The sequence below is a fragment of the Tursiops truncatus genome, chromosome 15, assembly GCF_011762595.2.
Source record: "Tursiops truncatus isolate mTurTru1 chromosome 15, mTurTru1.mat.Y, whole genome shotgun sequence".
Taxonomy (NCBI): Eukaryota; Metazoa; Chordata; class Mammalia; order Artiodactyla; family Delphinidae; genus Tursiops; species Tursiops truncatus.
The window spans coordinates 43514381-43527432 of record NC_047048.1 but is presented as its reverse complement, the minus strand read 5'-3'; the positions used below and the strand labels follow the sequence as shown (position 1 = coordinate 43527432).

General features: G+C 50.4%; 1 protein-coding gene across 2 annotated transcripts in view; it reads right to left on the bottom strand.

Annotated features, from left to right (window-relative positions):
- The window catches only part of SYNDIG1 (synapse differentiation inducing 1), a 58897-nt gene extending 48190 nt beyond the window's left edge, over positions 1 to 10707 (bottom strand). For both annotated transcript variants that reach the window (XM_019927611.3, XM_073793301.1), the window contains exon 1: positions 10161 to 10707. In XM_019927611.3, the coding sequence (XP_019783170.1) occupies positions 10161 to 10637 (477 nt within the window). In that variant the 5' untranslated portion in view covers positions 10638 to 10707. The remainder of the gene's footprint in view (positions 1 to 10160) is intronic.
- Between the last annotated feature and the right edge of the window lie 2345 nt (positions 10708 to 13052).

Sequence of the window (13052 nt, the reverse complement as noted above, 5' to 3'; positions counted from 1 at the left end):
CAGGAGGCTGGAGGTGGTGGGGACAGAGTGAGAGGCGAGGCGACGGGGGTGGGCGACTGCTCACGGGGCCCCTGCGTGTCTGCATTTTATTTAACTCAGTTTGGGTGATCTGCTACCTAACGATGTATCAAAGGGATCAAAGCAAAAGTACTAGAAGAGGAGACACAGTAATTGACTAGCTTACCAAAGGCTTGAAAATCTATCTATTGTCTAGAAGAAACACGAGAGGAAAATCCCGTACAATCTACCATATTGAACCATGTCCAGATTTCACCCAGCCTGGGCCAGCAGAGCACGGGATGGTTTGCTGGAGAGACAGGTATCCTCTGGGATCTGACCTCAAGTTACAGCTGTCCCTCCACTGCATCCCTGACCCTCCACCACCAAGCCTCCCTGAAACACCACTGCTTTCTCTGCTAAATCCTTCCTGAATCTGCATTTTACAGTGTAGACCTCTCTGGGTAAGGTCTTGTGTAAGGTTATGACTCCAAGCAACGTGTTCTGTTTCTCAATATACTCCTTTCCACTCTGAGGAATGTTCCCTGACTTCTCAAGTTTTACCTGTTTGATGATTACACAGATGCCCCCCAGACCCCCTGGTGGTTCTCACCTTTCCAGACTTGTCCACACGGCACTACCGCAGGCTGGTGTACGTTTTGCTTCATACGACATGAAGACTTACAGGTGCCTCAGATGAACCGTGCAAAGGGAACATTTTCCCACTAACACTGCTCTCAACCGTGCAAAGGGAACATTTTCCCACTAACACTGCTCTCAACAGCACACACATCCTGCTGCGTGGATTTGTTCTTTAACTGGACAAAGGCTGTTTTCCTAACTTGGCCTCGTGTTTCTCCGGTGACGGGGCTGTGGTGCGCAGCGTGGTTTTCATTATCCAGGAGGAAACAGCCTTCCTTCTGGGACCCTTGCCGACACCCAGGCCAGGCCAGGTGGGGCCATCCCGCTTCCTCCCACCTGTGAAGGGGGGCAGTACCCTCCCTGGAGACAAGCCCGACGGGAATCCTCAGCACTTTGCACAGCGAGACCTCTTTCTTGCCTCCTCCGTGTCTGTTTCCTCCAGGTGAATATCAGCACCGAGCACCCGCTGCCCGGGGCCGCGAGGAGGGCGTGCAGGCTCTGCATCCGGAACGATGGAGTCTCCCTCACCTGCTAACGGTCTGAACGATCTGATGATTCTCGCACCAGCCAAATGCCTCTTGTTATCAAAAACCTAGCTTAACCTCAGCCCACGAGTGCCGGCCACCTGCACCGCCTCCCCCGTGTTAGTTTCTTTTTGCATCTCAGAATTCACAATGCACCCAAACTACCTGTGTGTCAGTCCTGTGAGCTTTTCCTTCTGTTTTTAGGAAACGCCGTGAAATGGTATGTTAGGGAACAAATGGAAAATATTGGCAGTCATAAAGTTGGGCTCATCCTGGATTTCTGTGGTTATGCTGCCATTGTTTCCCCAGCAGCGGGACGGACAGAAAGCTGAACAGACCATAATATGGGGGTGACACTTCCCACGATTCCCTTAAAAAGGACGTGGTCATCACCAATACTTTGAATTCAAAGGATGTGCTTCTTCTAACAAACTTGAAACTTTCTTATGACATAATGTCATTATGACATTATGATGTGGCAGGTGGGAGCTGAGGTTTTGGTTACCATGGGCCAAGGTTAAATGGCATTCCCTGGGCTCCAGGCCATGAAGAGCGTTTTCTGCACACCTGGAGGTCGCTGAACGCAGGAGTTAGCGGCAGGCCCGTGAGGAGACACGTTTCATGCACCGTTGAGCAAATTTGCCCCTCGGGGACTCCAAAGGATCCTCTTGGTACCGAGTTTTGTTCACATGAGTATTGCTTGAAATAGGTGGACCTTTGGCTAAGCTTGGGGAAACTTTATTAAACCCCAATTTGGTTTAGAACAAAATTTTACCGGTATTTGTTCAAAACTGAGTATGGAAGAGATTCACCAAAATCACGGGCCCGCCTTTCACTGTTATTCAAACCACATTTACCGTGTTAGCACGTTCAGCTCACAGCTACCCATAAATACGTAAAAGCTGATTTCATTACAGTAACTGTAGTCTTACAACGATGAAAGATTCCAGTTCCAGGTGGCCACAGCTACACGGATGGCTCTCTCCCACTTGCAATTCTGAGCAGGGGCTCAGAAGCCACAGCTGAGAGATCAGTGTGAGCTTGAATGAGTAAAAAGGCTTTTATTTCCTTGGCATACAAATTTGGTTTGATGTCCCAACCCTTCTGCTTATCGGAAAGTGTTTCAGGGAAACGTGACGAATGATCCCCTTGTGTTCTTATGACAGATGGGTTTATTACCTCAGAGGTTCTCTCCTCATCAAACGGCTCTAATTACAGGCTCCAGTGCCTTTTCCTGGCACGTGTGAGATGAGAGTATAACGATATTGATTTTTATTGTGTAAGAAACATGCCGCAAGTCCCACATTTATATGAGAGTTTTCCTTGACATAGAAAATTAAACCGGTAAATAGCGCACTGCTGTTCCAATCATGCTTGTATTTCACACAATAGTTTTGAATTTGTCTTTGGAAATCGTAAGTATGTAGGATGCCCTCAAAACATTTACTTCGTAAAGGTAAATTTAATTTCCAGGTGAGAAGTTATTCCCACAGGCCTCTTTACAGAATGAGGTGCTTGAGGAGTGCTAGGTAAGACGTGACTATAGGAAATAAAACAGATTTCCTGTGCGAATGGTCCACGCATAGATCCAAAGAAACTGGAATATCTAAATACATTTCTTTATTTACAGACTGTCTCAAGGGAGGAAAATGAGTAATTTAATTTCCTAATGCTGTAAGTGGATATATGTCCTATTATTTAAAGATAATTAATTCGATTAAAATTCTTAACCTAACCACCAGCCATCTGTGGGCATTTGAACATATTCTTGTCCATGTCTAGTGCCTGTTGGGAAATGCATCTAGTACTTCAAATAATATCCTGCAAAACTTCTGGTATAACAGAGCCAGGAGGCAGGCCTGTCCCTGAGAAATGACTGAACAGTATTGTCCAAACAGCCTTGTCAGGGCACTCTGCACTGACCCAGGGCCAACGATAAACTGAGGGGCGTGTGCTTACGAACCACTGCTAAATTCTGAGTCAGAATAGTGTGAGTCTGGGGTGTTCCTGCTCTGGGCTGATCTAAATCCACCACCAGCTTGGCCATGAAGTATTTCTGCTAGGGTGGAGCTACCCTTGGAGACCAGAAGCTTCACTGCTAGAAGGAGCTGAATTGACTGGGGAGCACAGGGTGGAAACTCCGGTCCCAGATACAAATTGGAAATCTTGCAGCTCTCCCAAACTATGGCTCTAGTCCTGGTTGGGCCAAGTGGCAGACAGCAGGATAACTCAAGAATTTAACAAGGAGCTCCTGGAAAGGAGAGGACCACAGCGGCCTGGGGATCTCTCCTCACATCCCAGGCTGATGTGAGGCTGTGCAAATGCATATTTGCCACCAAAAGGCAGTGAGAAGCAAAAGAGGAACAACAATAACAAAACCAAGAAACATGTAGAAAACAAAAATCAAAATGGCAGACATAAATCCAACCATTTACAAAATTACAGTTAATGCACATAGATTAAATACTCCAATCAAAAGACAGAGATTGTAAGACAATTAAAAAAACAAGACCCACCTATGTGTTTTCTATAGAGACACACTATAAATTCTGAGACAAAAATAAACTCAAAGCAAAATGATGGAAAAAGATACCTCGTGCAAACTGTAATAATAAGGAAGCTGTGGCAGCTGTACTGATGCCACACACAATAGACCTGAAGACAACAAATGTTATTAGACACAGAGACTGGCATTTTATAATGATAAAATGGTCAATATTCCAGCAACATATAACAATTATAAATGTACATGCACCAACCAATAGAGCCCAAAATACATGAGGCAAAAGCTGACAAAACTGATGAAACGACCAGGAAGATAAGCAACAAAGACAGAAAACGTGAACAGCATGGCCAACTCAACTCAACAAACATTCATGGGTTCTTCACACAACGACAAATACAAGTTCCTTCACAAATGCACAAGGCACGTTTCCCAGAACACACTGTACGTTAGGCCACACGTCACATCTCAATAAACTTGAAGAGAAATTATACAAACTATGTTATTCAACCATATGAAATTAAGTTAGGAATAAATGATAAGAAAAGTGTGGGAAATCCCTGAAATTTGGGAATTAAACAACACTTTTATAAATAACCCATTAAGAAAATAAATAAATCACAAAAACACTTTTATAAATAACTCATTAAGAAAATAAATAAATAAATAAATCCATTAAGAAAATAAATAAATAAAAACCCATTAAGAAAATAAATAATCACATATTAGATGATATTTTGAACTAAATCGAAAATGAAAAAACATATCAAAATTTATAGCAGGCAGTTAAAACAGTGTTCGAAAGTTACAGCTTTAAATACATATATTACGAAGGAAGAAAAATCTCAAATCAATAACTTAGAAACTAGGTAAAGAAGAGCAAATTTAGCCCATAGGAAACGAGAGGAAAATATCATAAACATCTGAGTGAAAATCATTGAAATGGAAAACCGAGAAGCAAGGACAAACCAATGGAAACAGATGACAGATATTTGAAAAGATCAAGGAAATGTATAAACCTTTGGCTAGGCTGAGACTGAGCAAGCAAGAAATGGAAACTCACCAAAATTAGGCAGGAAAAGAGGAGACTCTGCCAACTGTATAGAAAGTGAGAAGATTTAAATGGAATATTATGGACAATGTTATGCTGACAAATTAGGTAACTTGGATAAAATGGGCAAATCCCTAGAATGACACAAATTACTAAAGCTGAGTCAAGAAGAAAGGAAAACCTAAAGATTTGCTCTAAAATCATAGAGAAATCAGGGCTGATCAGTAATCAAAAATCTTCCCACAGAGAAGAGCCCAGGCCCAGATGGCTTCACTGTGAATCTGAATGAATACCTGAGAAGAAACAGTACCAATGCTGGGCAGAGTCCTTCAGAGAGAAGAGGAGGAAACACTTCCCAACTCATCCTATGAGGCCAGGGTCACCCTGACACCAAAGTCAGAAAAAGACAAGAAGAGAAAGCTGTAGTTGTCAAGGACCAAGACCCCTCACGGGCACAGAAATAAACATCCTTACCGAGTTGTTAGCACATTAAATCCAGCAATATTTAAAGAGGAGCAAACACCATGGCCATGGGGGATTTATCCCCAAATGTAAGGATAGTTTAATATATGAAAATCAGTTAATATAATAGGTCACATAAATACAATAAAGGACAAAAATTCCCAGCATTTGCCATTTTTTATATTAAAAAAACTCCTGTTTAACCAAGTCTTGACAAAGGCTGCTCCCTGCACCTGATTAAGAGCCTCAAGGACTTGGTCCTTAATCTGAGTCTGAGCACTGACCCCGAACCAGGAGCGAGGCGAGGACCCCCAGTCACCACCTCTGTCACCAGCGCACGTGAGGGTCCAGCCCAGGTACAAGGCAAACAGACCAAACGAAACCCGGCCTCCCCGCCCCACCCCGGAGCAGCCTCTCACATCCTCATAGGATGCTAAGATCGTGGTTAAAACACTGCCTATTATTGTCTGAGTGATTTCAGTTTCCTCTGGGTGCAGTCTTCTATTTTTGTTCTTCTGTTCTTTGTTCTTCACGCTTTGGGGTTTTCGTCAAATGTTTGCGAGTCCTCCCTGCTTCGTTCCTGTGTGTGAAAGAGGCCTCTGCCAGGTGCTACCCTGAGTGTGAAACCCTGTCTCTCCCAATAGGTTTCCGGTTTTTCACGGGAGGGCAGACTCAGGGCTTGGACAGCCCAGGTGAGGGCTCAGACATGAGGAGGTAGCTGTGTCTGAAACAGCCGTTCAGGGACCACAGAGTATCGCCATCAGAACACAAGAGTCTGACACCAGGAGAGCCACCTGGGACCCCTCCAAGCTTCCACCTCTCATGTGCAGCGTTAGGGACAGAGCCTGTCGCCCAGTGTGGCTGCCGGGATCAGACGGCAGGGTGAGCAGAGGGGCTGTCACAGGAAGATGCTCCACAAACACGCGTCGCCTTCTGCTTTCTTCCCGTGTCACTATTTCCCAGCGACGACATCCCATGTGCTTTCCAATGGATGCTGGAGGCTTGGCTTTGTCACAAAAGGGCGACGATCAGCCTTTCAACATGCAATGAGGCCCCTCCAGCCCTGACCCGCACCCACTTCATTTCATAACTTTAAGCTCAAATTTTATATTTTGCAGAACTGCTTTATTACTTGTGCCTGAAATCTCTCTGCTTGAGTTTGTTTGTGTGAAAAGGAGACGTGATTTCCTGCGGTTGGGGTCCCGTGAGCTGTGGTTTTAGCTGCGGTCGGGTACCAGGAAGAGGCCCTGGATCGTGCACCCAGAGCGTCCCGAGGGCCCCCGAGGCGCCTGCCCGGTCACTCTCCATCCCCTCGCACCCCTGCAACTCCCCAGGCTGACTCTCCGCTGTGACGGGCTCCCACTCTCCTGGCAGCGCACGGCAAATGCCGTGGCCGAGGCCTCCGCACAAGATGCTTTCAATCAGCTGCAGATCCGCTCACGCCAGCACCACCGCTCCAGAGGCAAATGAAGCTGCAGGAGCTCCTACAGATGTGCGCCCAGTGAGCGGACCCGTCTGGACCAGGCCACCTCCACTCCAAGTGCTGGGCAAGTCCAGGCAGAGATGGGGGCAGAGGAAAGGCTCCGGTGACAAGGCCCTGCTCCTACCAGGGCAAAGCTCTCTGAAAACTGTGATTTCCAGGAAACAGAATCGATCTGCTGTAGACTGAGTGAAGCCATGGAACTCCCCAAGGAGTCAAAACCACATTTTCCCTTTTATCGGAAGTAGAGCTGCCTTCTGGGAAGAGCCCCACATCAATACGGACCATGTTTTTTTTATTTGAGTAACAATACGACCAGGACTGTTCTCATTCTGTTCAGTTCAATGATCTTAAAAAGTGACGCTTGCTCTGTGGGAGCTGCTGCAGTCCTGGCCCTGTGGTTGGCATGTTCCTATCCTGTCACCCTGAGCAGCCCCTCCCACACCGACTTTTGTCTTGGCCACGTGACTTGCTTTGGAAGATAAGATGTATAACGTGTGCTCCACGGCAGAGACTTGAAAAGCCCTGGCTCCCTGCTCACCCTGCTCTCTGCTCCCGGAATCCCCACCACGGCCGCCACATGACGAGAGGCATGTGGTCCTGTCACCTCTGTCACCCGGGCCAATAGCCCAGCCCACATTCTCAGGCTCAGGCCAGTGGGGGAACCCGGCAAGCCCAGCAGAGCAGCCTCCATCCAGCTGAGACCCCTGCAGAATGCTGACCCCGAGAATCACGAGCTCACAGGGCTGTTAGAAGCTACCGATTTGGGGGATATTTGTTACACAGCAAATGCTGATGCGTACATGCCCATTATTTTTCGTGGAATGGGAAAACAGAACACTTCCTGCCTGTAGGATGTGACCAGAGAGAGGGGAGACCTGAAGCCCACATGAGTGATGAAGAAACAGCGTAGGCAGGGCTACCTCTACATGTTCAGTCTACTAAGTGTCCCCCACTTTTCACTGCTGGGGATGTTATGTGTTGGAGCTGATTTCTAAGAACTTGTGACAAAGCTGAAAATCCTGTGCCAGCCAGCCTGGCCAATGGGGGGCTTGGGACCCTCTGTGCACAGAGAGGCCCCGACCCTTCCTTCCTATCTCCTCCAGACAATGGCAGGTACCACTTCCTGAGCACCTGTTCACTTGTAATGCTGCCCTGATTCTCTCATTCTCTTCTATGACAGGCCCCTCGTCCTGCTCTGCAGCCAGAGCAGCTCTGACGATGCACCCCTACCTGAAACACCCCCATCCCCCCGGGATCCCCTACACACGAGCCTGCACGGCGGCACCCCTGGAGTTGCAGACAGGCTGGGCTCCCAGTCTTGGCCCCGCCTCTCCGTGGGGCTCCTCTTGACCCTATTACTGTCCCTCCTGTCTCCAAGCCTCTGGGTTTGTGTCCCCACCTAAAATCCAGTCTCCCCGAGACGGCAGTGAGGTCCTCAGGGACAGGACCCCGCGTCCCCTTGGTCCTGCCTTCCCGGCCCCACCAGGTCTAACCCCTCGCTGTCCCCGCAGATCTAGGTTGGACACCTCTGTGTGTCATCTGCTCACGACGTCCCTTTGAATCTCACCCCCTACCCCGATGAACCTTCTTGCCGGAGGGTCTCTCTCTCCGCGGCCAGGTACAACCAGGCGCCTCCTCTGCAGGCACAACTGAGCCCCACGCTGAGCTCGGGGGTCAGCCTCTCCTTCGGAGGCTCTCGGAGCGGCAGGTTTCCATCACCATAACTCCCGCGTTTCGCTGAAATTGCATCTTTGTATGTCTGCTTCCTAAACTCCACGCAGCACTTACACTTTGGCTTTAGGCAAAACCCCAGACCTTGGAAAAGGTGGACGCTGAACAGAGGCTCCTGAATGGCAGCTAAAGCACTTGCCCAACTTTCTCAAATTTCAGCACGGCCCAAGCTCACCCCCGCTCTGCCCCTTGACAGGGTCCCCCGGGTGTGCTGGTCTTCCCGACGGCCTCCGACAGCTGCCCTTCGCTCCACTCCCCGTCAGCTGGGTTTGGGGCTCTGTTCACAGGGTTTGCTACAAAAGCACATTTTGTTTTCCATTTCTGAATATCTGTTTGGACTAAAACCACCTCTCCAGCTGCTTCTCGTTCTCGTTTTACCTCCGGTCCTGACGCCCCTGGTCTCCTGGGCCCATCAGTTCCCTGTGACCTCACTGACCTTCTCCCCAGTCTGGGCCCCCGCGGTGGGGCTGTCTACTCGACACCCTCCCTTGCTCTCTCCTGCCTCTCCCAGCTTGCAGGCAGGAAGCAACGAGCTTGCTCTGCCCTGAGCCTCCCCTGCTGAAGGGCGGCCGGCCGTCACGGGGAAGGTCACAGCGCTCGGGCCTGACCACACCTGCACACAGACCCCCCCACCCCCACCCCCAACGCTGGCTGTCTCTTCTAGGATGGTCGCTTCCCTGAGTCACCGCCCTGAGGGTCTTCACCCTCCCCCAGCTCCATGACCCTCCCCCACGTGGGCCCTCATCCCATCCTCTTCCACCTAGAGCACTTGGACTTGTTAACCTTCTCAGACAAGCCTTGTGTGGACTGCTTGAGAAAGATCAGACTTCTGCCTGGACGCCAACTCCTGCCTCCCCAGCCCCCCGGCATCCTCTGCCCTGGATGTTTCCCTCCACCCACAAAAAGTTCTCACCTATCAAAGTAGGAAACCAACTTCCTTTCCCTCTGACCACACGCTTCCTCCTAAAGGTCTCTCCCTCCCAACTGACAGAAACCGGCCCTTCTCTCCCTGCCATGCATGTCCTGGAGGAACCCCCTCTAGCCTCACAGCAGCAAAATGACTGCCCCCCGGCTTGGGCGCTGGCCTCCTGGGCTCAGACCACTGCAGCCTCACCCTCGCCCTCCACGGGGGCGGCCGTGCATCACACCCCAGCCAACACGCACATTTCTGGGCGTGTGATCTGACGCCTGTGCCTGCCCTACGGGAGACAGGACCCTGCAATAATTCAGCTCGTCTGCCCCTCATGCTATCAACTTCAACTGTTTCTTCCAGCAGGTTTCAGCTATTCCAATGATCCTTAGTAGACGCTCTGGAATGTCAAATTAAGGAAACCACACGTAGCAGTAAAAATATCCCAAATTGTCCCCACACGTGTACTTCCAGCCTTGTGTGGCCCTAGGACCATGAGCCCCCCTCCCCTGCTCGCTTTTGCCAGTGACCGGTCTCCCCTGTGGGCGGGGTGTCAGCAGAGCCCCACCCCCTGCCAGCAGTGTCAACCATTAAATCCATCTTAGCCCTGTCCGACGGCTGTGACCTTGTGCCCTCTCTGACCAGAATCTCTGCTGAAGCCCCCCAGGTCCTGGTCCTCAGCTCTTTCTCCGTCCCCGCATCTTCCACAAATGTTCTGAGTGAAGGGCACCCAGAAGACTTCGGTCTCCCTGCACTTGCGCACACTGGCTTCACGCCCCGACTTCTGCCTGGCACTTGTATCCCGCTGGAGCCCCACACCCTGCTCCCGAAGGCCCATGACAGACACGCGCTCTGACCTCCAGCTCCTGGAACCCCTCCTCCTCCACGTCGTAGGAGAGCGTGTGGATCTTGATGTCTTCGGGCGAGAGGTCGAGGAACTTGCCGTCGGGGTACTCCAGGCTCTCCTTGGTGGGCGACCGGTCCTCGATGAAGGTGGTCTCACAGCAGTCGGCCGCCACGCTGTCCCCCCAGGGGTGCAGCATGCCCTCCGAGTAGAGGATGATGTTGGGCCGGTAGAGGGACTCCACCGACTGCTGGAGGGTGTTGGGGTCCAGCAGCTGCTGGACCGGCTTGTTCCTGCTGCCGTCCGGGGCGGCCGGCGCTGCGTTGCCCACCATCCGGCAGCTCTGGTACTGGGGCGCCGGGTACACGGACACCAGGCCATCCCTGCTCTCAGACACGAGGCTTCTGGTGTTGATCAGGCCATTCCTCTTGCCGGCCTCGCCGAGCTTGCCGCGCACCAGCCCACTCTTCTGCTCCACGACTCCAGCCATGGCGCTGTCCTCCCGGCCGGGCGTCGGGCTGGCGGGCTGGACTTGAGGGTCACGCTTGCCTCACGGGGCCCATTTCTCCTGGAGGAGGAAGAAACGGAGATGAGACAAGAAAATCACGCCTGCAGAGCTGCTCATCAGCCAGACCCTGGCTGTCTCAGGGTTTCCCGGTCACCGGGGTGCACAGCCGCTGGTCCGAGCCCACCTGCTCTGCCGAGTTAGACAGGCTCCATGGGGGCAGCGGCCAGAGGGAGCCAGAGGTGGACTCCTTGCATCTATACTCTAGTCTCTGCTCCAAATGAAGGCGACTCTGCAGGAATTGGAACCACTGCCGCTCTAGAGAAACTCATGATTTCAACCGACCTGCTGAAACCCACAGGCAAGCCTACCCTCACCAGCCTCGACCACAGGGGACGTGGGGCAGTTCGTCCAACCCTCCCAGGCCCGCGGCTCCTCGTCCCAGCAGAAAACTCACACCAAGGAAGAGAGGGTTGACTTACAAAGATCTTGTGACTTAGTACTAATGGAACAAAGAAATAAAGCAACTATTTTAGTTTTTGAACTTTTCCAACAAACAACCAACCTACGACCTCTTGTGAATAAAATTTTGACTAGAGGGACATTAAAGTTTTATATTCTAATAAATTCAAGGATTTTTTTTGCAGTACGCGGGCCTCTCACTTTTGTGGCCTCTCCCGTTGCGGAGCACAGGCTCCGGACGCGCGGGCTCAGCGGCCATGGCTCACGGGCCCAGCTGCCCCGCGGCATGTGGGATCTTCCCGGACCGGGGCACGAACCCGCGTCCCCTGCATCGGCAGGCAGACTCTCAACCACTGCGCCACCAGGGAAGCCCTCAAGGATTTTTTTGAGTAATATATTTTTATCTTTATCATCTTTATTCAGGGTTTTTTTTGGTCTAGTATATCTTAAATATTGATCTATTTTATTTAAAAATTTTTTTCTGAAGAACTAAGTTGCTTTCACATATAACTTACAATAAAATACCTCTGTGTGATAAAAACAAAAAACAAAAAAAATGCCCCACACAGATTTAGAAGTGATAGGAAGACCTACATGTTAGTGCTGTACAGGGACTAAGTTCCCCGGCTGAGGAAATCTCACACACACATTCTCGTATGTTCTTTCCTTGTGTTAGAATTATCTCAACGCTCACACTTGCCACTGGCCTTCAGCAGGGTCCCAGGAAGCAGACTGGAAATTTCCTTGCCTCAGTGGTGCTCGGCTTAGAGAAACAGCTGGGATACAATTAAGAAGTCTTCTAAACTGTTTCTCCCTAGATCATGCTCCTTTCTAGGGTTTCAAATGTTAAAAAAGAAAAGAAGATACCCAAGCCTAAGATTTTGGGAGACAGCTTTTCCTCTTTGCAAATTAATAACTGTTATGTAGGAAAACGTTCCCTCTTGGGGCTTTCAGGTGCTCCGGCTTTCTATGAGATTTAAGAATTTTCTTACATCATAACTGCTGGGTTTGGTGGTAGCTACAGGTATCCAAATTTTCAGACTGAGCAGAGGAGGAGAGAGCGAAGACACCCTTGCGACTAACTGGAAAAGAGCAGTTTAACTGAGTCGACAGATGACCAGTCGAGGGCAGTATATGCACTGGGAGGTGTGGGTGTCACCATTGTGACACTGTGTCACATGTCCTAGAGCAGGACACAGTATGGGCTCTGCTGCTGTGGCTCTCAGAAGCCCTCGGGCCTGGGGCCCAGTCACAATCCGAGAGCTAAAACCACCGCTTCTGAGCCCCTGCGAAGCATGTCCTGTGTGTGCGCATCACCTCCGCACCCAGTCACCTTCCAAGCTCATCCAGGCGTTTCTGGTGCAAACATCCAGCTTCTCTGATCTTCATCCTTCCACAGCGAAGCTGCTGGGCCCCTCATGCAGGGCTGGATGTACCAACAAGACCAGAATAACCTTCTTGAAACTCAGTTAGGCTTCTCAGACTCAGCTCCTGCCTGGATCCGAAGTGAGTATCTCACAAAAGACATTTGGTTACATTTATTCAAATTCCTCCTCCTGGACGGAGTCTCCTGTTGCAGTTCAGCCAGAGTGACCTTCCCTTTTCTGGTGTGTTCCCGGCAGCCGGGCTCCGGTTTCTCCTCTACCTCCTTGTGCGTCCTTCTCTGCCAGCGTGACAGCTACTCACGTCACCTCCTCCTCAGCCCCTGCCCTGCCCAGAGCCTGAGACCAAAGAACCACGGCTCCTTCACCCCTCTGGTCCTGGTATGCAGCAGGTGCCCAATGGACAGTCTCAAGGGTTATGGGATTGGGATAACGCTACGTGGGCATCTCCTTGAGCTGCACCAGCCTCAAAGTGGGTCGAAATCATGGCGCTTTGAGGCAGGCGCAGCTTACGTCTCCACCTAGAGGCGGCTGGGAACTTGCACCATTAGCACCA